The sequence below is a fragment of the Phacochoerus africanus genome, chromosome 8, assembly GCF_016906955.1.
Source record: "Phacochoerus africanus isolate WHEZ1 chromosome 8, ROS_Pafr_v1, whole genome shotgun sequence".
NCBI classification, from domain to species: Eukaryota; Metazoa; Chordata; class Mammalia; order Artiodactyla; family Suidae; genus Phacochoerus; species Phacochoerus africanus.
Genome location: NC_062551.1, coordinates 47,871,795 through 47,897,198, shown reverse-complemented (window position 1 = coordinate 47,897,198; position 25,404 = coordinate 47,871,795). Strand labels below are relative to the sequence as shown.

At 51.8% G+C, this 25,404-nt stretch overlaps 1 protein-coding gene across 1 annotated transcript; it reads right to left on the bottom strand.

The window, feature by feature from the left end:
- Nucleotides 1-3,853: 3,853 nt before the first annotated feature.
- Nucleotides 3,854-22,879, bottom strand: ACP7 (acid phosphatase 7, tartrate resistant (putative)). Its single transcript, XM_047791922.1, has 12 exons — nt 22,612-22,879; nt 14,400-14,600; nt 13,917-14,099; nt 12,919-13,042; nt 12,606-12,668; nt 12,379-12,493; nt 12,183-12,290; nt 12,031-12,088; nt 11,880-11,947; nt 11,671-11,742; nt 6,174-6,311; nt 3,854-4,505 (listed from the first exon to the last, which is right to left on the bottom strand). The coding sequence occupies exons 1-12, from the start codon at nt 22,727-22,729 to the stop codon at nt 4,440-4,442; spliced, it is 1,314 nt and encodes a 437-aa protein (XP_047647878.1). The 5' UTR covers nt 22,730-22,879; the 3' UTR covers nt 3,854-4,439.
- Nucleotides 22,880-25,404: the final 2,525 nt, after the last annotated feature.

Here is a 25,404-nt window from a genome sequence, read left to right as displayed (position 1 = left end):
CCCAGCAACACCCCCTCCCCGCCCCCACCTGCCAGGCAGGCATCTGCGTAGCCTCCAAAAGCCTTGCTCAGCTTTGACTGCCTGAAGCCTCAGGGTCTCTGGCTGGCAACCTGTCACTTCCTGTACATGTCACATATCACAGGTGTTGCAATCAGCAGTACGTGCCCGTCTCCTGCACACCCAGCAGTGGAAGCCCCAAGGGCTGGTTCTTAATCTGATTCACCTAAATCACTGTCATTCCTGCTGTTTACCTGCTCCCTCAGCATCAGGTGCTGCGCTAAGCATTTTACCTGTATTTCTCCCGCCTGCCTTCATTTAGTCTACCACTGTTTATTGAGCAGCTACCATGTAATCAGGTGCTGGGGTTAACAGGGGTGAGCGGAACCAGCAGAAACCCCTGCACCCTGGAAGCTCATATTCTGAAGGAGAAGATAGAGAATAAATGATCAGAGAGTTCCCATCGTGGATCAGTGGTAACGAACCCCTCTGGTATCCATGAGGACGCGGGTTTCATCCCTGGCCTCCATCAATGGGTAAGGATCCAGTATTGCTGTGAGCTGTGGTGTAGGCCAGCAGCTGTGCCTCTGATTTGATCCCTAGCCTGGGAACTTCCATATGCTGCAGGTGTGGCAAAGAAAAAAGAAAAAAAAAAGAATAAATAATTGGGAGTTCTCGCCTCAGTGCAGTGGGTTAAGAATCTGACAGCAGTGGCTCAGATCCCCAGACCGAACACAGATTAAAGGATCCAGTGTTGCTGCACCTGTGGCATTGGTCTCAGCTGTGGCTGAAATTCAATCCCTGGCCTGGGAATTTCTCTACATGCTGGGTGTGGCTATAAAAATAAAAAGAATAAATGTTTAAATTTCCATCCAGATAGTAGGTCACAAAGTCGAAGTGCTCTGAGGGAAAATAAAGCAGGGAAAGGGGATGAAGGGGGCTGCTGAGGATGCTGTTTTATTTATTTATTTATTTATTTATTTATATTTTTTGTCTTTTTGCTATTTCTTTGGGCCGCTCCCGCGGCATATGGAAGTTCCCAGGCTAGGGGTCGAATAGGAGCTGTAGCTGCCGGCCTACACCAGAGCCACAGCAACGCGGGATCCGAGCCGCGTCTGCAACCTACACCACAGCTCACGGCAACGCCGGATTGTTAACCCACTGAGCAAGGGCAGGGACCGAACCCGCAACCTCATACTTCCTAGTCGGGTTTGTTAACTGCTGAGCCACAACAGAACTCAAGGATGCTGTTGTGAACAAAGTGGCCAGGGAGGGACCCAAAAGGTGAGATTTGGGAAGAGACCTGAAGGAGGGCAGGGAGGGAGCCATGTAGGTACCTGGGGCCAGTGTCCCAGGCAGAGGGAACAGCCAGTGCGAACGGGGGAAGGTAACTTCATATATTTGAGGCTAGTGAGGCTGGAGCAAAGTGGGCAAGAGGTGAGCAGCAGGAGATGAGGGCAGGGAGGTGATGGGGCAGGTTGTGTGGGGTGAACACACAGATGGAGTCACATGAGGGCTCACTCAGGGGAAGGACATGATTTGACACTGGTGACCACATGTAGGGAATAGACTCTCAGGCGCAGGGTGGCAGGGTGGGGATGGGGAGGGAAGAAAGCAGGCAGGAGGTAAGAGACAAGGTGACAGGACATGGGTGGGGGCCTTGCAGGTGGAAGAAAGAAACAGATCCTAGATAGATTTTATTTTTATTATTATTATTTTTTCTTTTTAGGGCCACACCTGCAACACATGGAAGTTCCCAGGCTAGGGCTTGAAAGAGAGCTGCAGCTGCCGGCCTACACCACAGCCACAGCAACATGCAGGATCCGAGCCACATCTGTGACCTACACTGCATGCAGGTTGCAGCAACGTTGGATCCTTAACCCACTGAATGAGGCCAGGAATCGCACCCTCATCCTCATGGAGACTATGTTGGGTCCTTCACCCGCTGAGCCTCAGTGGGAACTCCTGGATAGGTTTTTAAGTCAAGGCCAACAGCATTTACTACCTAATTAAAAGTGGGACATGAGAAAAAGAGGAGTCAAAGACAACAACCAGGCTTTCAACCTCCTTTAATCCCAAGGATACCCCACAAAGTAGGATCATTCTTTCATTGCAGATGACAAAACAGAGGTTCAAAGAGGAGAGTGGCAGAGCTGCGATTCGAACCCAGTTTCTCCCTGGCTCCCAGTGCTAGGCCTTTGCTGTCTGTGGACCCACTGACCCGGGCCCATTCACAGCCTCACCCGACAGAACGTGCCAGGCCCATACGGGCAGCTCCGTCTTTGGCCGTAGCATGCAGCAAATGGTTCCCCCATGGGTGAGGTGATGGGTTCGGGACGTCCCTCTGTGACATTCCCTTGCAGCTTGTCACCCATATTGGGTAACCGCACTTCCCTGCCTGCCCTTGAGCTCCCACAGGACCTGACTGGCTGATTCATTGCTGTCCCTGTGTTGCCTTCTCAGAGCCTGACACATGGCAGCCTTCTTTAAGGCAGCAAATATGTGTTTATTTATTGAGATTTTTAGGGTCACACCTGCAGCATATGGAGGTTCCCAGGCTAAGGGTCCAATCAGAGCTACAGCTGCCGGTCTACACCTCAGCCACAGCAACACCAGATCAAGCCACATCTGCAACCTACACCATAGCTCACGGCAACGCTGGATCCTTAACCTACTAAGCAAGGCCAGGGATCGAACCTACATCCTCATGAACACGAGTCAGATTCTTAACCCTCTGAGCCACAATGGGAACTCCAACGAACCCTGAACAAGGTAAATCAGTGAGAGATTGGCCAAATTCAAAGGGCCAGGAACAAAGTAAATGAGGGTGGGGCAGAGAGTGATGGTGGTTATTTTATCTGGGTCATCGGGGAAGGTGGAGGTGCCCTGATGCCAAGAAGAGGCAGCCCCGGGATGAGCTGGGGTGGGGGTGGGGCATTCAGAGCATCGGGAGCCAGGGCACTGGCCCCGCAGTGAGAAAGAGCTCGTTGTGCTCAAGAAATTGCCAGGGGCCCGTGGGCCCCGCTGCGTGGAGGGCTGGCTGCAAATAGGACGTGAGGAGCCGAAACCGCACGGTGCCCTGGAGGATCGGCTGTGCCGTCAGCCTGCAGAGCTGGGAACTTTAGGGCTTCCCCATGGAGGCCTGAGCCCCAAGGCCAGAGCCCTGTCTTTGCTTAGGACCTCCTGGAGTCAGATCCTGCCCATCGCCAGCTCAGTGCCCTCCCTCAGCTCCCTCTTGCTCAGGATAAAGGACAGAGTCCTCCCCGAGACCCACAAGACCCCACACCTCTGCCCCGGTCACCTCCCTGCCCGCATCCCTTCTCTTGCTCTCCCTCTCTCTGCCCCCAGGCCACACTGGCCTCCTCTCTGATGCTCCGACAGGGCAGGCGCATTTCTGCCTCAGGGCCTTTGCATTGGCTGTTCCTCCTCCTGGACTGCTCATGTGGCTCCTCCGTCAGACCCCTTCAGACCCAGTGTCACCCTCGGCGAGGTCTCCCTGAGCCTTCACATGAAAAGCACGCTGCCCCCCAACTCTCCACCCCTCCCTGCCTTTTCTGTGCCCTTCTCTCGATCTACCCTGTTGTGTATTTTACTTATTTATCGCGTTCGCTGTCCCACACCCTGGAGAGAACGGCGGCTCCAGGAGGGCAGGCAGCTCTGTGTTGTTCACAGCATGGAGAACGGGTCCTGGCACATGATAAGTGCTCAATAAATAACAGTCGAATACAAGAGAAGAAGAAAAGAAACGGAGGGGAAAAGAAATTGAAAAAGGGAGGAAAACATCAGCTCCGTGAGCTCCTAACTTGTCAGCTGTCCCAGCTGGAAGGTAGGAGTCTTAACACTCCCCCCCCCCGCCCCCGCTCCCAGGATAAGTCACGGTCAAGCTGGGAAACTGAGGCACAAGGGGGACACTGGGTAGCACTCCTTGGGCCACTGGAGCCAGTCCTCTGGTTGGCACTGAGGGCTGGCCAGGAAGAGACAGTCACTGGTGCCACCTGCTGGAGATCGGGGTCATGATGGCTGAGCCCACCCTGCAGAGTTGGGGCTGGGACATGCCTGTGCCCTTTGCTCAGGAGAGGTGGCCCAGCGGGGCATCCCCAGCAGAAGTTCAGAGTCCATGGAGCCACAGCCATAAGCCTCTTTATTCCTGAGGCCCTGTGGGCACGCCGCCCAGGCAGTGCCATGCAGGACAGCAGGGCTGTGTCACCCAAGACTTGTCTTGCTTCGCTCTGCCCCTGCACCTGCTCTCTCAGTGCAGCTAGTCGGGACCCCCACCTCTCTGGGAGGGAAAAGCTGCTCCAGGCTCCTCTGGGCTGCATCCACCCCACGGGGGGCTGAGGGGGGCAAAGGAGTTGAGGCCCGCCCTGTCTCTCCTCCTACGCCTGGGCACCCCAGCCAGGGTAGCCAGGCCCAGGATGCCCGATGAGAGCTGTCCCCCATCCCTAGTGGTACATCATCCGGCCAAGCAGGGGTCTCACCACCCAGATGTCATCGACAATCTTCCCGTCCTGCAAGGAAAAAAAAGAAGGAGACGAGGTAATGGGGGCTGAAAGCCCAGACTCTGGGGCCAGATTGTCTGGATTCAAATCTCAGGTCTGTGAATTCCCATGGAGGCTCAGCAGAAATGAATCTGATTAGCATCCATGAGGATGCAGGTTTGATTCCTGGCCTTACTCAGTGGGTTAAGGATCCTGCGTTGCCATGAGCTGTGGTGGAGGTCACAGACACGGCTTGGAACTGACATTGCTGTGGTGTAGGCCAGCAGCTGTCGCTCCAATTTGACCCCTAGCCTGGGAACCTCTGAATGCTGCAAGGGCGGCCCCAAAAAGAAAATAAAAAATCTCAGCTCTGCCTTTAATAGGCTGTGTGACCTTGGGCAGGTTGCTAGACATCTCTGAGCCTCCAATTTCCTCATCCGAAAAGTGGGGATGTTAGTAAGAGTACTTACTTGATAGAAGTTGTGGGAAATAAATGAATATTGGAAAAGGCTATAAAGGGAGCCTGGAGCCTGGCACATGGCAAAGACTCAGTAAGCATAGGCTATTATCATTAGAGCACAAACCCTGGAGTCAGACATAACTCACTTTATGACCCAGAAAAGCCACTCTCTGTGTGGCCTTCAGCACATGCCCCAACGCTGAGCCTAATTTCCACATTCTATAAAGTGGAAGAACTGAATAGATAATACACACAAGAGCCTGCCCCTGGGGCATGCGCTGCTCAATAAACGGTGATAATTATTATTTTTTTCTTTTTTTGTTTTTCTGGGCCACACCTGTGGTGTATGGAGGTTCCCAGGCTAGGGATCCAATCAGAGCTACAGCTGCTGGCCTATGTCACAGCCACAGCAACTCCAGATCCAAGCCACATCTGTGACCTACACAGCACAGCTCGTGTCAGTGCCAGCTCCTCAACCCACTGAGTGAGGCCAGGGATCAAACCCGCAACCTCATGGTTACTAGTCAGATGTGTCTGCACTGCACCACAAAGGGAACTAATTATTTATCATAAAAGTAATATGGTCTTTGGAGTCAGATCCCAGCTTGGCACCCCTTGGCTATGTGACCCTGGGAAAATTACTTCCCCTCTCTGAGCCTCCATTCTCTTAGCTGCAAAATGGGAAGAATATTTGTCCCATAGGATTGTTGTGGTGATTAAAGAGACTAAATATAAGGCAACTAGCCTCGGGTCTGGTCTGCAATAGATGCTCCATCAGTCACAGCTATTAGCATTATTTAAAAACTATAATAGGAAAAATAAAGATGAGACATGATTATTTGGGTCCATCTAACCTTAAGCCACCCCGACCCCACACCGTTATACTGGTTTCCCTCTCTCTGCCTCCTGCCTTCTACCTCCTTCCCAGCCCCCCAACCCGCTTCATGTTGATAGAATTTACCGTGTTTTAGAAACTGTTCTTAGTACTTTTCATATAAGAAGTCATCCGCGCCCCCCCCCCCCCCGGACAATCCTGTGAGGTAGAAACCGTCAACATCCCCATTTTGCAGATGGGAAAACCGTGCCTCAAAGTTGCTTGAGGTCACCCAGCTGGTAAGTAGCCAAGGCAGGATTTGAGCCTAGGATTTCCAGCTCTCAGGTCCACCTTTTAAACCACTCGGCTCCAGAACATGCTGGGCCTGGTTACCAGGCAGGTGACTGGGCCACCGCTCACTGACCTGGTCGTCAGACACCTGCTGGATGTGGACGTGGGTCCCATTGAGGATGTGCAGCCGCGTGTAGCCATACTCCTTCACGCGCACGGCGCTCCAGGGCCGAGGGAAGAGGGTGAAGGCGGTCAGCCGCTCCTCACAGCCCTGCCGGAGAGAATCACTTAGCCCCAGGGCTGGGGCAGGTGGAACAGAAACCACCTGCCAGCCCCAAGGACAACAAAGTCATTTAAGACTTGACTTCCAGGCTCTTCTACCTGTGTTTTACTCTTCTCTCTCTCTCTCTCTCTCTTTTATTTATTTATTTATTTATTTATTTATTTATTTATTTATTTATTTATTGTCTTTTTAGGGCCGCACCTGCAGCACATGGAGGTTCCCAGGCTAGGGATTGAATCGGAGCTGCAGCTGCCAGCCTACACCACAGCCACAGCAATGCTGGAACCGAGCTGCATCTGCGACCTACACCCCAGCTCACGGCAACGCTGGATCCTTAACCCACTGAGTGAGGCCAGGGATCAAACCTGCAAGCTCATGGTTCCTAGTTGGATTCGTTAACCACTGAGCCACAACGGGAACTCCACACTTTCTTATCTCTTAATAAAACTTGGCTGTGCTTTCTCCACACCTGTCTTCTCTATTTTGTCTCTTTAAATACTTATTCACCTTGCTTAAAAAAAACAAAACAAGGCTTGACCTCCATAATGCTTAAGATTGAGTGGTTTGACCCAGCCAAGCCTCCTGTGCCTCGGGTCTTCGACTTTTAGAACAGTGCCTGGCTGTCCAAGACTGTCCACTGCAGCATTTTCTATAAAAGCCCTGAGTTGGAAGCCAGTCAAATGCTCATCAGTGGGGGTCAGTTAAATAAATTATAGTGTAGCCATCCCAGAGCCGGGCAAAGTAGAAAGACGGCCAATACAATTTTTTTTTTTTTCAGGGCCACACCTGTGGCATATGGAGGTCCCCAGACTAGGGGTCAAATCAGAGCTACAGCTGCCGGCCCACACCACAGCCACAGTAACGCAGGATCTGAGCCGCATCTGTGACCTACACCACAGCTCATGGCAACTCCAGATCCTTAACCCACTGAGCGAGGCCAGGGATCAAACCTCATGGATACTATCGGGGTTGCAGCCCGCTGAGCTACACCGAGAACTCCCAAGACGTATTGCTAAGGGGAAAACACAATTCACAGAATAGAAGAAATCATCAAATCATTGCCTGGGAGAGAGGCAGTGCTCATCCTTGCAGTAGGAAGCCAGGAGATGTGAGCAGAAAGGATAGGAGAGCTCAAAAAAAAAAAAAAAATCACCATTTTGCAGCCATCGTTGTAATAACTGGTTAAAGCAAGAATCGTCAATGCACGATAAAAGCAGTGGCAGAAATTTGAGGAATAACAGAATATTTGCATCGTCTCAAAGTATCTCCAGGAGATACTTATTAATTATAAAGGGGAAAGTTGTAACTATGGAAGAGGCAATGTATAAACTAAGACTTACAGGGGCTAAAGGGATACCAGGCGCCTCCCATAGGAGGCCCTGGGAAGACAGATGGTATTGTTTTGGGTACTCTTACCCCCAATGCGTAATTTCAATCTAATTACCAGCAAACGCCAGACAAACCCAAACTGGAGGGATAGCCTACAAAACAACTTTGCTGTACTCTTCAGATTTTTCAAAGTCATGAAAAATGAAGAAAGAGCAAGGAAATGTTTCCAATTAAAGGGAGAGAGGAGTTCCCGTCATGGCGCAGTGGTTAACGAATCTGACTAGGAACCTCGAGGTTTCGGGTTCGATCCTTGGCCTTGCTCAGCGGGTTAAGGATCCGGCGTTGCTGTGAGCTGTGGTGTAGGTCGCAGATGCAGCTCAGATCTGGTGTTGCTGTGGCTCTGGTGTAGGCTGGCAGCTGTAGCTTCAATTCAACCCCTAGCCTGGGAACCTCCATATGCCATGGGAAGCGGCCCTAGAAAAAAGGCAAAAAGACAAAAAATAAAAAATAAAAAAACAAAAATAAAGGGAGAGAGACAAGACACTAAACAGAAAATACAATCTTGGACCAGATCCTGGACCAGGAAAAAAATCTGTGCTGTAATTTAAAGGACACAGGGAGGGAGTTCCCACTGTGGCTCAGTGGGTTAAGGATACAACTTGGTCACTGTGAGGATGTGGGTTCAATCCCCGGCCTTGCTCAATGGGTTAAGGATCCAGCATTGCCACAAGATGTGGCATAGGGTGAAGCTGCAGCTCTGATTCGACCCCTGGCCCAGGAACTTCCAGGAACTGCAGGTGCAGCCTTAAAAATTAAAATAAAATAAAGGACACAAAGAGGGAGTTCCTGTTGTGGCTCAGCAGTAATGAACCCAATTAGTATCCATGAGGATGTGGGTTCAATCCCTGGTCTCACACACTGTGTTAAGGATCTGGCATTGCCATGAGCTGTGTAGGTTGCAGACGAGCCTCAGAATCCCGCATTGCTGTGGCTGTGGCATAGGTTGGCAGCTACAGCTCCAACTCAACCCCTAGTCTGGGAACTTCCTTGTGCCGCAGGTGCGGCCCTAAAAAGCAAAAATCAAATAAGATAAAAGACACAAGGAGTTCCCCAGTGGTCTGGTGGTTAGGATTCAGTGCTTTTACACGGCATGTGGAAACTCCTGGGCCAGGGATTGAATCTGAGCCGCAGTTGTGACCTATCAACATTGGATCCTTAACCCACTGCATGGGGCCAGGGATTGAACCTGAGCCTTTGCAGTGACCCAAGCCACTGCAGTCAGATTCTTAACCCACTGTGCCACAGCAGGAACTCCAAGATGTTTTTATTTTTTTAAATTTTTTAATTTTTTTGTCTTTTTGCCATTTCTTGGGCCGCTCCCGCAGCATATGGAGGTTCCCAGGCTAGGGGTCCAATCGGAGCTGTAGCCACCCGCTTACGCCAGAGCCACAGCAACGTGGGATCCGAGCCACATCTGCAACCTACACCACAGCTCACGGCAACACCGGATCGTTAACCCACTGAGCAAGAGCAGGGATCGAACCCACAACCTCATGGTTCCTAGTCAGATTCATTAACCACTGCGCCACAACGGGAACTCCATGTTTTTATTTTTATTTTTGCCCATACCTGTGGCATGCAGAAGTTCCTGGACCTGTGCCACAGCAGTGATAATACCAGATCCTTAACCCACTGAGCCATCAGGGACTCCCAAGTTTTATTTTATTTTATTTTATTTATTTTCTCATTTTCAGCCACGCCAAGGCACATGGAAGTTCCCAGGCCAGGGATGGAATGCGAGCTGGAGCTGCAACCTACGCCACAGCAGCAGCAACTTGGGATCATTAACCCACTATGCCACAGCGGGAACTCCCATGCCATTTTTGAAAAATGGGTGATGCAGTAACACATCTTTGTTGAGACAACTACTGATTTGCATAGGGAGAAAATATTCTAAAACGCCACTGAACACATAACCGTCAACAGTGGGACTGAGAAGCATGGGGACTGGTTGGTGTCCTGCCCCTGTACTGTTTGAATTTTTGGTTTTTGGGTTTTTTTTTTTTTTGTCTTTTTGCCATTTCTTGGACTGCTCCCGTGGCATATGGAGGTTCCCAGGCCAGGGGTCGAGTCAGAGCTGTAGCCACTGGCCTACGCCAGAGCCACAGCAACACGGGATGCCAGCTTCCTCCATGACCTACACCACAGCTCACTGCAACGCCGGATCCTTAACCCACTGAGCAAGGTCAGGGATCGAACCCGCAACCTCATGGTTCCTAGTCGGATTCGTTAACCACTGAGCCATGACGGGAACTCCAAGTACTGTTTGAATTTTTATCATGAGAGGTTCTTACTTTGATCTCATTAATTTGTAAGAATCAGCTTAAAAAGTGAGCCCCCTCTTCTTGCGGAAGTGATGGCTTCCAAGGCTGGGGTGGGGGAAGGCAAGATGATCCCAGAGGACCTTAGAGCCCACTAAATGACAGGGACACAAGGAAAGGACACGGGGTCTGATTTGCAGAGTTCCCAGGGGTCAAAGTCAGAGCAATCTGAGCAGCAGCATAAACAGCAGTAGTTTTGGATTACAGCCCACGGAATAAAAGAATTACCCAGGAGTCCATACTGGTATAAACCCATAACTAAATAACCAGATAAATGGGGCAGAAGGGACAACGCTTCCTCGTGGGAGGAGGCTAATTAATAAAGCTCGGCGGGATGAGGGAAAGAGAGGGTCCCCAGCAGAACATCACAGTAACCACTGCTGCAGACTAGCGCCACTGATGGATTCAAAAATCAGCGGGTGATGGGGTTCCTGTTGTGGTTCAGCGGGTTAAGAAACTGACTAGTATCCTTGAGGATGCAGGTTCGATCCCTGGCCTCACTCAGCGGGTTAAGGATCCGGCATTGCCATGAGCTGTGGTGTAGGTCCTGGAGGCAGCTGGGATCCGGTGTTGCCGTGGCTGTGGTGTAGACCTGTGGCCACAGTTCCAATTCAACACCTGGCCTGGGAACTTCCATAAAGAAAGAAAAAGAAAACCAAAAACAGTGGGTGAAAGTTGAGAAGCGGGACATTTGCAGGGTCTAGAAGCATCTCCCCTGAGATACTGATTAACTAAAACGGGAAATACAATCCCTTTCTGGTGGGAGAACCCAGCAGACGCTTCCTAAAGTAGGTGATGCAGAGAAGCCCCTCCAGGAATGAGACAGAGTGAGGATGTGTAACCCCTGGTGGGAGGTGCTGAGGACACAGCACCCCTTGCGAATGTCTGGCCCCAAATGCATCATCTGAATCTCAGCATGAGAAAATGTCAGATAAACCCAAATCCAAGGGCATTCTGAAAAAAAAAAAAAACAACTGGCCAGGATGAAAGATAAGGGAGGACAAGTCACAGGAGGAGGAGACTGAGAAGACGCAGTAACTAAATATAGTGCGGGGAGTTCCCCTTGTGGCTCAGCAGTTAACCAACCTGACCTGAATCCATGAGGATGTGGGTTCGATCCCTGGCCTCGCTCAGTGAGTTAAGGATCTGATGTTGCTCTGAGCGGTAGTATAGGTCACAGGTGAGGCTCAGATCTGGTGTTGCTGTGGCTGTGCCGTCGGCTGGCAGCAGTAGCTCCAATTCGACCCCTAGCCTGGGAACTTCCATATGCCGCAGGTCCAGCCCTAAAAAGCAAAATAAATAAATAGGTAAGTAAGTAGGTAAATAAATAAAGGGTGGGATCTGGCAGAGAGAAAGCTGGTGCAATGTGAATAAATGTGAATAGTCTGCAGTCAGTTACAATGATAACAATAGGCCCCCTGCCCTGGATCTAACCAGGAGAGCTGAACATGCGACTTTGAACGAGCCTCCGCTTCCGCATCTGTACAATGGGCACGCCACAAGGTGCACGGAACCCCTCGGGTTGAGAGCTTGGACGTGGCGGCTATATAAAGGACAACTCGGCACCCAACCGGGAGCAAGGCCCACCCTCCATAAACAGCATGAGGAGAGAGGCCCAAGGCGCTTGCTCTACTCACGGCAGATCCGGTGATGATGTGGACAGGGCCCCGAGGGTTGGTGTAGGGCGTCTCTCGGCTGCCGTTAAATACCTGGAGGTGGGACAAAGGGGAGGGGCACGTCACAACAGGCCAGCACCCCCACCCCCCACCGCCGCCCCGGGAGGGGGGAGGTCTGATTGGTGGGGGGTGGGGGGGGTGTCCGGGCCTTAGCCGGCCCTGGGCCTCACCTGGTAGTTGTAAATCGGCCACAGACGTTCATACGAGTGCTCATGAGCCCACAGCTGCAGGTCGACCCCTGAGACACAGCAAGAGCAGGGTCAGGCCCCTGAATCCCCAAGAGGTGGGAGGCGGGGCCGGGGACTCCCTGGGGTCACGCACCGTATTTGTAGAAAAGATCCTCCAATCCATATAATTTGCCCAGGAGGCCTTTGCGAACCTGGGCAGGAAGAGCAAGGAGGTGAGGGGGGACTCGGGCCAACCCCGCACCTGGATTTCAGCACCTTGGGGGGGGGGGTCGGGGGGGTCCTCACCTTGCTTTCATGCCAGGTACAGTCATCCAAATCGGCATTGGAACAGTACATGGGCCGGTGACCCATGGTAATGATCCAGGGCCGGGCTGCCCGGTTCTTATTGGCTTTCTGGAGAGAGGGACCCAGAGTGAGGGGCGGGGCTGGAGAGGGGGAGGGGAGGCAGGTCCAAGGGGGGACCTCCCCTTGCCCCCCTTACCTGGAGGTCCCTCTCCAGCCAGTGAAACTGTCTCTCCACCAGGTGGCGGCCGTAATGAAGGAAGAAATACACCTCGGTGGAGAAGGAGATGATGTGTGCCGGGCCCAGGTCCCAGCTGGAAGGGTCAAAGGGCAGGGGTCAGAGCTGGGGGGGGGGGTTCCTCCTCGGCATCTCCCATCCTCCAGGGGCAGGAGGCCAGTCTCCCAGCCCCACCCCTCCCAGTTTACCTGTACCACAGGCCTTGGTTGTCCCCTGGCATGCTGAAGCGAGCCTTGTAGTTGGAGAAGTTGCTGGAAGAAGGGAAGTAAGAGTGTTTGGCGGGGGTGGGGTGGGCGGGGGTGGGGTTTGGGTGCCACCTGCCCTCCTCCACCTCCCACTGTCAGGCCAGGCCTGGCTCCCTGCTCAGCCCTCATCCCTCATCCTTGTCTCTTCTGCTGCCACAAAATGAGCTGCTGCAGTATGAGAGACTAAGATGAGACACTAAGAAGGACTGTTCGTGTTGCTTGGGCCCTCGCCTGCCCTGAAGCCCTCGGGCCTCACTAGCGTTCTTCGTGATTCCCAGGGCACGTCATGTACGGCAGGCTGGCGGCCACAGGTTCGATGAGCCTCATGAACCTGTCCCCGACGCGGGCGTTGTCCTCATCCATGTTGTAGGCAAAGTCTCCTGGGGGGCAGGGGCGGGGCGGAGGAGGGATTGAAGACCTAGACCCCCTTCTGCTCATGCGAGAACTGAGAGGCCTGGTTGGCCAGGTGTGGGCTGTGCAAGCCCTGGCCCCCGAGCCATCCTAGTTCTCCGATCCCTACCTCACACCCACCGAAGAGGCCCTTGGAAGCGTTTCCTGAACCTCTGGACCCTGAGGCCCCCGCAGAGGCATGCTGGTCTCCTGTGCCCGGATCATACCAGCCCCCAGCTCTGCCCACCATCTCACCCCTTCCCAGAGCAACGACAGCGTTCAGGCTGACATAGTCTGGTATGGGTTTTGTACCAGGCGCGGTTCCAAACGCTTTACATATTTGATCATCTGAATCTTCAAAACACCCTCTGAAGCAGCTATTAGGATGATCCCCACTTCAGACGGGGAAAGAAGTCCAGAGGGGTGAAGTGCTCGTTCAAGGTCACAGAACTGGTTAGTGAAGATCCAGGCATCAAATCCTGGGAGTCTGATTCCAGAGTCTGTGGCCTTGAACTGTATGGGCCCTAATCTCTAGCTCCCATGTGTATCCTGTCCTCTCAAATCACAGCAGCAACGACAAGGACAACGAACACCAACACTTGGGTAGCGCTTACAACATGCCAGGCAATGTCAACTTATTTAGTCATCACAACAGCCCTATGAATTCAGAACTCTGCTCTCAGAACCAGAAAGCAGGGGAGAAAACCAGCACAGGTGTCTCTGTCGGAACTGATTTTCAGGTGGGCAGCCTGTCTCACCACCATCTCCAGGGCCAGCGTCCGAACCACACTAGCTCAGGTCCCCTCCAAGGTCCTGGTGCTGCCTCCCACCCAAGCCCCCTCCCCACCCTGGCCGATGCCTCACCCACATGGAGCACAGCGTCGTACATGCCCTGCTGGGTGTCCCTGCGCAGCCGGGGTAGGGCTTTGGGATTGTCAGCCCCCAGGTCCCCAAACACAGCCAGACGGGGGCTCCAGTGCGGCCCATTCTTCAGCGCCCGGAAGCGGAACCGCCGGCTCCAGCCCTGAGCACTGCCGCAGCGGTAAACTGAGGGCGAGGGAGAAAGTCGCGGTCAGTGGGGGCAGGGGTGGGGTGGGGGTTCCAGGACGTCTGCTTCACCGCATCCATCTTCCACGGGACTGAACGCATCTGACCCAGGGCCCCTTCTGTCACTGCACCCCAGTCCCCAACACCTTCCATTTTCACACCAGCGGCTCGTGCCCTAGGCTTGCAGATAAGCAGAGGGTTAGCGGCCCAGCCTGAGCCACCTGCCAATGGTAGCTTCCAGTCCATATCCCGCCCCTCCTCCCATGCCCTCTCCACGCCTGGGCCCAGGGGCCTTCTCACCGTACTGGACCCCGGGCAGCAGCTTCTGCAGTGTGACCCGGTGTATGTAGAGCTTCCGCCGGAGGATGCCACCATCCACAAAGGGGCTGACGGTGCCCTGAGCCCGGAAGGGCAGGGGCCCCGAGAGCTGCAGCCCAAACTGCACTTCAGAGGGGGTTGGGACCCATGTGGTCCAGGTTACAGTCATGGAGCCCGGCTCCCCTGGAGAGAAAGGAAGAGGGGGCGGGGCCGTGAGGCCCGGGCCTGGGCGGGAGGGGTGTGCAGGGGTGGGGGGGTGTCTCCGAACATTGGGTAGTGAAGGACACAGGTTCTGCATTTCCCAAGTTCCATCCCAGCTCCACCATTTCCAAGTTGGGCTTTTCCTTGGGCAAGTCATTGCATCTCCCTGAGCCTCAGTTTCCACATCTGTAAAATGGGATAATAACAGTATCTACCCTATAGGATTCTCTGAAGCTTAGACAAATAAATAAAAGCAAAGCACTCGATGGAGCTCCTGTTATGGCTCAGCAGGGAAAGGACCCAACTAGCATCCATGAGGATGTGGGTTCAATCCCTGGCCTCGCTCAGTGGGTTAAGGATCTGACATTGTGGCAAGTTTCCAGGAAGGTCACAGATGTGGCTCAGAGCTGGCGTTGCTGTGGCTGTGGTGTAGGCCGGCAGCTGCAGCTCCAATTCGACCTGGGAACTTCCATAGGAAAAAAGAAAAGGAAAAAAAAAAAAAAAAAGGAGAGCTCTGGAAACTGCCTAGTATGGTCGTGGTTATGTGGATGAAAGAAGACTATTATTAGTATTATCAGTGGTGGTGGTGCAGGCCTGTGCCAGACATTTGACACATGACACCATTGAGGGGTTGCAAACTCGGCTGTCTAGAGGCCAGCTAGGTGATAGAAATGGGAACAAGGGGAGTTCCCGTCGTGGCGAAGTGGTTAACGAATCCGACTAGGAACCATGAGGTTGCGGGTTCGGTCCCTGCCCTTGCTCAGTGGGTTAACGATCCAGCGTTGCCGTGAGCTGTGGTGTAGGTTGCAGATGCGGCTCAGATCCCGCGTTGCTGTGGCTCTGGCGTAGGCCACTGGCTACAGCTCCGATTCAACCCCTGGCCTGGGAACCTCCATATGCCGCGGGAGCTGCCCAAGAAATAGCAACAATAACAACAACAACAACAACAAAAGACAAGAAATGGGAACAAGGGCCAGCTGTAAGGAGCAAGGTAGCCAGGAGACGTGGAATGTGTGGCAAACTGAAGAGCCTGCCCTGGCTGAAAGGGGCAGCCATGGTTCAGCCCTGGGAATGCCTGCCGGCAGGAAGCAAACCCACTGCCATCCACCTATCAACTTCCAGAGCAAACCCTTTTTTGGTACCCACAGCAGGTAGAAGTTCCCAAGCTAGGGGTCAAATCAGAGCTGCAGCTGCGGGCCCAAGCCACAGCCACAGCCACATGGGATCCTAGCTGTGTCTGTGACCTATACCACAGCTCGCAGCAACGCTGGATCCTTAACCCACTGAGCGGGGCCAGGGATCAAATCCTTGTCCTCGTGGATACTAGTCAGATTCGTTACCGCTGAGCCACAAAGGGACCTCCCAGAGCAAATCTTTATATGGTGGTTTTTCTATCCCAAGAGCATATATACAGGTAGATATATAAACCTTCAAATTTTTTTCTATTGTATTTCATTTTATTCCACACATTTTTCTCTTGCTAGTTAATACCCACTATTGTTGATTCTTCTCTATTATGGTTTGTTGCAGGATATTGAAGAGAGTTCCCTGTGCTGTACAATGGGACCTTGTTAACGCTGTTGGCCAAGCCCGCAGCATACGGAAGCGCCGCAGCCAGAGATCAAACCCACACCATAGCAGTGACTCAAGCTGCGGCAGTGACAATGCCGGATCTTTAACCCCCTTCTCCACAAGAGAATTCCAAGGTCCTTGTTGTTTATGCATCCTACATATAATGGTTTGTATTTGCTAATCCCAAACTCCCAATCCCTCCCCCCGCCTCCTACCTTGGCAACCACAAGTGTTCTCTTTGTGAGTCGTAAACAAGTTCATTTGTGTCATATTTTAGATTCCACATACAACTTCATGTGATATTTCTTTCTCTTTCTGACTTAACTTCACTCAGTATAATAATCTCTCTCTCTCTCTTTTTTTTTTTTGTCTTTTCTAGGGCTGCTCCCTTGGCATATGGAGGCTCCCAGGCCAGGGGTTGAATCAGAGCTACAGCTGCCAGCCTACACCACAGCCACAGCAACGCGGGATCTGAGCTGCATCTGCGACCTACACCACAACTCATGGTAATGCCAGATCCTTAACCTACTGGCAAGGCCAGGGATCCAACCTGCAATCTCGTGGTTCCTAGTCGGATTCCTTAACCACTGAGCCACGACGGGAACTCCTACCTTTGGTTTTTTGAGGAACCTCCATACTGTTCTCCACAGTGGCTGTGCCAATTTATATTCCCATCGACAGTGAAGGAGACGTCCCTTTTCTCCAGACCCTCCCCAGCATTTATTTGTAGACTTTTTTTTTTTTTTTTTTGCTATTTCTTGGGCCGCTCCCACAGCATATGGAGGTTCCCAGGCTAGGGGTCCAATCGGAGCTGTAGCCACCAGCCTACACCAGAGCCACAGCAACGCAGGATCTGAGCCGAGTCTGCAACCTACACCACAGCTCACGGCAACGCCAGATCGTTAACCCACTAAGCAAGGCCAGGGACCGAACCCGCAACCTAATGGTTCCTAGTCGGATTCGTTAACCACTGCGCCACGACGGGAACTCCTATTTGTAGACTTTTTAATGATGGCCATTCTGACCAATGTGAGGTGGTACCTCGTTGTAGTGTTGATTTGCGTTTCTCTGATAATGAGTGATGCTGAGCATCTTTTCATGTGCCTATTAGCCATCTGTATGTCCTCTTTGGAGCAATGGCTATTTAGATCTTCTAAATTCTCTTCATTTTTTGATTGGGATGTTTTCTGTTATTGAGTTGTACAAGCTGTCTGTAAATATACAAACTATTAAGTGATAGCTCCAAATTCTTAAACATCAGCCACCAAATTAAGGTTTTAAAAATACCATTTGGGAGTTCCCGTTGTGGCGCAGTGGTTAACAAATCCAACTAGGAACCATGAGGTTGCGGGTTCGATCCCTGTCCTTGCTCAGTGGGTCAAGGTTCCGGCGTTGCCGTGAGCTGTGGTGTAGGTCATAGACGCGGCTCGGATCCTGCGTTGCTGTGGCTCTGGCGTAGGCTGGCAGCTACAGCTCCGATTCGACCCCTAGCCCGGGAACCTCCATATGCCGCAGGAGCAGCCCAAGAAATGGCAAAAAGACAAAAAAAAAAAAAAAACCATTTGGGGGAGCTCCTATTGTGGCGCAGTGGAAACGTATCTGACTAGGAACCATGAGGTTGCAGGTTCGGTCCCTGGCCTTGCTCAGTGGGATAAGATCTGGCATTGCTGTGAGCTGTGGTGTAGGTCGCAGACACGACTTGGACCCTGAGTTGCCGTGGCTCTGGCGTAGGCTGGCAGCTGTAGCTCCAATTCGACCCCTAGCCTGGGAACTTCCATATGCCTCAGATTCAGCCCTAAAAAGAAAAAATATATATATCATGTGATATACTCTGATGCTAAGAGCCTGAGTTCTTCCTCCTGCAACATGTGCACAAAATGCACGAGAACAAGTTTATTCATCGCATTGCTGTTTGTAATTGCAAAATATCAGAAACCTCTGACATGCCCACACATAGGCAAGTGACTGAATAAACCATGTAACATCCATACCATGGAGTACTATGCAGCTGCCAAAAAGAAAGAGAATAAGCTCTAGGAGCTGATAGCAAATGACGTCCAGGACACAATGTGGAAAGAAGCACAAGAGTCTATAGTCATATACTCGTCTTGTAAGAAGACAGAAGAAAATACATAGATAATCTGCGCATTTACTTATACAGAAGAAACAGAAGAATACACCCAAAGTTTAGGAGATGGGTTACTTACATAGGGTGGATGGGGAAGGGGTAGAAAAAGGGGGAATGGGAATGGAGTCATTAGTCGGACGCAGAGGGAGAACCCTTCTCTGAGTCTGTCTTTTCCTTATAATCCTGACTCCCAGAGCTCTAATCACGTTTCATATTTCCTTCACTCCCCCCCCCGCCCCGAAATAAGTAAACATTAAAAACCACCCAGCTTGGGAGTTCCCGTCATGGCTTAGCAGAAACAATCTGACTAGTATCCATGAGGACGTGGGTTCGATCCCTGGCCTCGCTCAGTGAGGTAAGGATCCGTGTTTGCCGTGAGCTGTGGTGTGGGTCACAGATGGGGCTTGGACCCTGCATTGCTGTGGCTGTGGTGTAGACTGGCAGCTGTAGCTCTGATTTGACCCCTAGCCTGGGAACTTCCATAGGCCGAGGGTGTGGGCTTAAAAATAAATAAATAAAACCCACCCAGGTTGTGAGAGGGAAGGCACTATGGAATAGAAACACTAACAAATGGCCATAACTCTATTTCAAAAAATCACACCACCACACTGAAGAGGTGGGGAACAAAAGGAACCGTGGGCTAATGCTTAGACGAGGCAGCAAAACTCCAGAGAAAAGGTCGGCACGCATATACCATCACCAAGGGTTTCTCACAGGGGATGCGGGCAGGCCATTCGGCAACCAGGTCATCCTTATGCTAGCATGGACAAGTAAGTCAGTGCTTCCCAGTGCTGGGGAAAGGAGTTACAAGTGAGGAAGAAGGCTAAACTAAGCCCTTCCTGATGGACTGAAATCAGAGGTCTCAGGATGATCTCATGGCATCTTACATATACGTAAACATACATACCTATACACACACACATATATACACACGTACGCATATATACATATAGGGAAATACAGAAAAACGAGCATGTACCTATGCATACCAACATGGGCACATTGTATTTGCCAAGCTCGGTGAGAGGGCCTGGAAGCAGTGACACCTCAGGAGCAAGGAGCACACCTAGGGCTCAGATTTGACTTTCTATTTTTATTTTTCTGCTTTTCAGGGCCGAACCTGCGGCACATGGAGGTTCCCAGGCTAGGGGTGGAAGCAGAACTACAGCTGCTGGCCTACACCACAGCCACAGCAACGTGGGATCCGAGCTGCGTCTGTGACCCACACCACAGCTCATGGCAATGCCGGATCCTTAACCCACTGAGCAAGGCCAGGGATCGAACCTGCATCCTCATGAATCCTAGTCGGGTTCATTAACCGCTGAGCCATGAAGGGAACTCCAGATCTTAGTTTCTAAATACCTCTTCTCTGATGCAAGGAACCAGGGCTCCTTAGAGAAGTAGTTGATTCCAGAGAGGAGGTCGGAAATGTACAAGACTATCCTGGAATGATTAGTGATTCCAGAAAGGGAAGCAGCTCAACGCTTGATTTGGGGGAAGGGTTGTTGAAAGAACACAGAAGCCCATCTGGAGGAATTCCAAAAGACCAAGTCAGGCACAATTGGAGCCACAAAATAAACAGTGACTGGATTAGACTGGATTTAATCCAGGGGATACAATATATATCCATGAGTCCATACTGAAAGAAATAAATAGTTGAATAAATCAATAAATCAATAAGTGGAGAGGGGATGGACAGTCCTTCCTTACAGTAAAATTTCAATGAGACAGAGAGAGGAAATTAGAAAATGTACAAAATCACGAGTAGGCAAACTCCACACTAACAATTGTTGCAGCCAAGATTCACGGACAGATGCTAAACTGAGTGGGTGAAAATTTCAGGAGAAACCTGATTTGCAGAGTCTTAAGTAGTCTCCTGCAAGATATTTATGAACTCCAAAGGAAAGACTCAAAGCCCTACAGGGGAGAGAGCCAGCAGGCACCATTCTAACCACGCGATGAAGGCTAACGTCACCCCCGACAGCAGGGAGCCGCGTCAATGCCAGGAGCCCTCTGGTGCCGCGTACTGAGAAGGATGCTACAGTCCATCTGACACAGTCTTGCCAGAAAAATGCACAATCCAGTACACTTCACTGAGAAACGATCAGATGAGGGCTATCCAACCAAAAACAAACTCAGACAAACAACTGCTCCGTACTTAAACCTGTCAAGATGGTAACACGAGGAGAAACAGGGTGAGGGGGGACATAGGAACTCTCATATTTTTGCGCATTTTCTGTTGAATCTAAAATGAATACAAAATTTGAAGTTGTTTTTTTGTTTCTGTGTGTGTATTTGTCTTTTTAGGGCCGCACCTGGGGCATATAGAGGTTCCCAGGCTCGGGGTCGAATCAGGGCTACAGCTGTCAGTCTACGACACAGCCACAGCAACATGGGATCTGAGCTGCATCTGCAACCTACACCACTACTCACGGCAACGCCAGATCCTTAACCCACTGAGCGAGGCCAGGGATGGAATCTGCATCCTCATGGTTCCTAGCGAGGTTCATTTCCATGGCGCCATGATGGGAACTCCCAAAATTGGAAGTTTTAAAAACAAATACAGCAGGCTCTGGAGCCAGCCTGCCTGGGTTCAAATTCCAGACAGTGTGACCTGGGGTCAGATTCTTCACCTCTGTGACCCTAAGCTGACTCTCTTGTAAAACGGAAGAAACAATAGTACCTGGCGCCCAAGGTCTAATATGAGGTTGAGTGAGTTTTCCTTCTAAAGCACTTATAAAATATCTGCTATTATCATTGTGTGGGCCAAACAAAGGACAGCTATGATCTCACTGGGTTGTCACAGCAGCCCCGTGAGATAGGTTTTATTTTTGTTCCATTTGACAGAGGCCTCCAGGCAAAGGGCCTTGTCCAAAGTCACTGGGCCAGCAAATGCCAAAGCCAGTTCCATGTTGTGGTTTCAGATTCCGCATGGCAACTAACCTTTAAGAAACGACCTGGGGGAGTTCCTGTTGTGTCTCAGTAGGTTAAGAATCCAACTAGTATCCAGGAGGATGCAGGTTCAATCCCTGGCCTCAATCATTGGGTTAAGGATCTAGCGTTGCTGTGGCTGTGGTGTAGGCTGGCAGCTGCAGCTTTGATTCCACACCTGGCCTGGGAACCTCCATATGACACAGGTGCAACCCTAAAAAACAAACAGAAAGAAAGGAAGGAAGGAAGGAAGGAAGGAAGAAAGAAAGAAAGAAAGAAACAAACAAACAAACTACCTTGGAGTTTCCTTGTGGTTCAGTGGGTTAAGTGGGCAATCAATGCCACTCTTCCCACTACATTTCTCTTCTTTTGTCAAGTGTAGTTACTCTTCACAAAAAACGTCATTTACGGAGTTCCTGTCATGGCGCAGTGCTTAACGAACCCAACTAGCATCCATGAGGTTGCGGGTTCGATCCCTGGCCTTGCTGAGTGGGTTAAGGATCTGGCCTTGCCGTGAGCTGTGGTGTAGGTCGCAGATGTAGCTTGGATCCCGCGTGGCTGTGGCTCTGGTGTAGGCTGGCAGCTGCAGCTCTGATTGGACCCCTAATCTGGGAACCTCCATATGCCAGGGGTGCAGCCCTAAAAAAAAGACAAAAAGAAAGTCATTTACCTTGCTGCTGAATGGGTTTATTATTGTTCATTTTAAATGACTTAATGTATATTTTTAAATGTCCCCATTTTCGTTTCTAATGGCAACTATGATGGCTATAACTCGCCTCAGAGAAAGTTCTCTGAGCTCCTATATAATCTTTACTGTGCAAAAGCCTCCTGAGACAAAAACACGTGAGAACCACTGCCGCACGTCAAGATCTGTTTTGCTGCTTCACAGGTAAGATCTCATTGAGTCCTCCCCCTGGTCTCACTAATATTACCCCATTGTCCCGATGAGGAGATTGAGACCAGAGGAGTTAAGTCCCTTGTCCAAAGTCACACAGCAGACAAGTCGCAAAGGTAAGACTAAAACCCAGAAAGTCTGGGTGCAGAGGGTCCAGAGTCCCAGGTCTTAACACTCTGTGCCCTACCCCCCTGCCCCGAGATCAAGGATGAGGAGGCAGCTTTGTGGGAGCAGTCACACGATGAGTAAGGACAATAGCAGCCCCCTTAGGTGAGCGTGGACCAAAGACACCAGAATCATTTCCCCCACACAGCTGCATGCAGTCTGTTTATAATCTGCCCTTAAGAGAACTGGACAATCCAGGCTCAGGAAGGCTAGGGTCCTCCAGCAATCAGTGTAGGATTCCTGAGCGTAGGACCTCGCGGGGAAATGCCTGCAGGAGAGGTCACAGGGTCGCAGACACTTACCTGGGTAGGACAGGTGGACTTGCTCCGGGGCAGCACTAGGATTCAGGGACCCCTGGACTCCCAGGGAGAAAAAGAGGAGCAGACAGCAGCAGGACCAGCAGGGACGAAGGCAGCACATGGTAGAAGGAGGGTGGGGAACCGAGAGGGGAATGGGGAGGGGTCCGGAGGGCTCAGATTCCTTCAGGGACTGCAGGAGGGGCTGGGAGGACAGAGCCTGCAGGTGGATCAGGCAGCGTCTTGGGGAGGGAGGTCTTCACAGGGAGGCTTATCCAGATGCTGGAGGACAAACAAAAATAATGATCACTCCTAGAGGCAAATGCCCTCAGCTTCCCTTTGTGCTACGCACTTTGCATAGATTAACTCACAGGAGCCTCAGGACATTCCTATGTGTGGTGGCCACTGCCACCATCAGCCCCGCATCACGGAGGAGGAGGCTGAGCAACAGGGTGATTCAGCTGCAAGAGCTCAGGTGTGCTGGAGCGGTGATTCAAACCCAGGGGTCCTGGCACCAGAGCCCTCCCTCTTAACTGCAGCTCACTCTCTGTGCAAGAGGTTTGGGATTGGGTGGGGGACCTCGGTGTAGGAAGCGGCCTCTGACAGCCCCATCCCCAGAATTCCACCCTGTCCTCAGAGACCTCATCACTCTCCTCTCCATCCTGCAGCCTTCCAGTTTGGTCTTTGTAATCTCCACAAAGCCCACTCCATCCCTAGATTCCCCCAAGAATTCCATCCCACCTGGAGCCGTGCCATCTCCTCTGCCCCCTCTCCCGCATCCCACCTTGCCTTTAGTGACCCCAATTCTCTGGCATCTCCCCCCTGGCTCTGCACCTGTATTCTCACCCTCTTTCTCCCTAGCCCTTCCCCTCCCCATCCAGTTCTGTCTCCAGCTCATCCAGGACCTTCCTTCCCCCGACAAAAGAGCAGGGCAGAGACCGGCTGAGAGCTGGGGCCGGGGGCTCCCTCCCAGTCCCTGGCTCACCCTCTGGGCGCCAAATGCCTGCATACGCGCGTCTCTGGCCACCAGGGCGACGGCGGTATTTATGAGTTTGCAGGTGCCAAGACATCCTGCCGCCCACAGCTGTTCCAGCCCCGGAAGAGCCTGTCGTCTCGACGTGACAGCCTCCCCAGACAACCAGGGCCCCGGGTCCCACAGGTCCGGCCGGTCCTGGGCGCCCCACGCCCACCCGCTCACCGCCCCCAGGGCGGGGCGAGGGAAAGGGGACCCAGGAAGTTTTGGTCCGTCACAGCCGCCACATCCGAGCTGGCCATCAGTGGGCACCGGGACAGGTAAGGCTGCGCGCGCCCCCCCTGGAGCTCTACCCGCAGCTGCGGAGCTCCCGGGGCACGGCCCCCGGCCCCCCCTCTCCTGGCCCTGCGGGATGCCGCGGTACCCAAGTGTGTTGGCACCAGAGCCTGCGACCGGGGTATTTCCCCATCCCCTCCCACCGCCCCGCTTCCTATTCTTTGCAATTCCTTCCTTCTGCCTTCCTCTCTCCAAGCTTAGCCTACTTTGGCACCTCCCCAGCGGTCCCCCCCTCTCCCCCCGCCCCTCCCAACGTGCTGAAAATGGAAAGTCATAGTCCACCGAAAGACCGTGCTGCTCCTGAGCGGTGCGTCCTAGGCCAGCTACTCGACCTCTCTGGGCCTCCGTTTCTTCACCTGTGAAATGAGGGTGATGAGAGCAGGTGCACAACGGGCTATTGTGAGGACTAAACCAGTTGACCATGAAATTTCTTGTGAGGACTAATCCAGTTGACACATGAAATTTCCTGTGAGAACGGGGGCGGGGGGTGGGCAGTGGGGGAGCCTGACCCAGAGTAAGGGCTAGATAAGAATCAGCTGTTATTTTTACTATTATGAATGCTTGAGTTCCAGAAACCGCCCTGGGGTCAGGGTGGGAACAAGTGAGAATTTTCTCTTGGTAAACCTTTGGTGAGCTGTGTGCAGGTTGTGAGCGCTGGCCGCAGGGCAGCAGAAGTCTGGGGTGGTCCAGGTTTTCAGCTGAGATTCTCCTGCCTGTTTGCTAATAAAATGACTTGACCCTTTGTCTTTGTAAATTCAGGTACAGCAGTGCCTTCGGATTGGGGACGTGGTTTACAGAGACTGACTGAGGGTGGGGATTCAAAATGGGCTTTTGTATTCTTTGGCTTTTTCCCCCGCCTCCGGGGAGTCTCCATTACATTAAAAATGTATTAAAAACAACTTTTAGTCATACTCAAGTACCCTCAAGACCCCACCCACCCTCACCAACTGTAACTTCCCCTTAGTTTTAGTTTTTCTGGTGGTCTTCCAGGAGCTGTGTTTCCGAACTTTTTTTTTAAATATTTATTTATTTATTTTTTACTTTTTAGGGCCACATCCGCGGCATATGGAGGTTCCCAGGCTAGAGATCGAATCAGGGCTTCAGCTGCCGGCCTGTGCCACAGCCACGGCAATGCCAGATCCAAACCATGTCTGTGACCTACACCAGAGCTCACAGCAATGCCAGATCCTTATTCCACTGAGTGAGGCCAGGGATCGAACCCACAACCTCATGCTTCCTAGTTGGATTCGTTTCTGCTGTGCCATGATGGGAATTCCTGAACTTTTTTTTTTTTGCTGAAGTCTCCTGTGGTAGGCTGGCGAAGTCCTCCAAGTCATGTTTTTACCTGCATGAAACGCACACAGGATACAAAGGAAACTGGAGGTATTGAATTACACATACACACATTTTTTTGTGTGTGTGTGTGTACCTAGTACAGGAATAGATGTACTTCTTTATCGATGCATGAAACTTCAAGATCTAGGGACAGG

What these genes read in the sequence shown, in the direction of transcription:
- ACP7 (XM_047791922.1), bottom strand. Translation starts at nt 22,729, where the DNA reads ATGTGCTGCCTTCGTCCCTGCTGGTCCTGCTGCTGTCTGCTCCTCTTT. An exon ending in GTACCTGGCATGAAAGCAAG is followed by an intron (nt 12,089 to 12,182) that starts GTGAGGACCCCC and finishes CTTCCTGCCCAG; the next exon opens with GTTCGCAAAGGCCTCCTGGG. An exon ending in GGATCTTTTCTACAAATACG is followed by an intron (nt 11,948 to 12,030) that starts GTGCGTGACCCC and finishes GCTGTGTCTCAG; the next exon opens with GGGTCGACCTGCAGCTGTGG.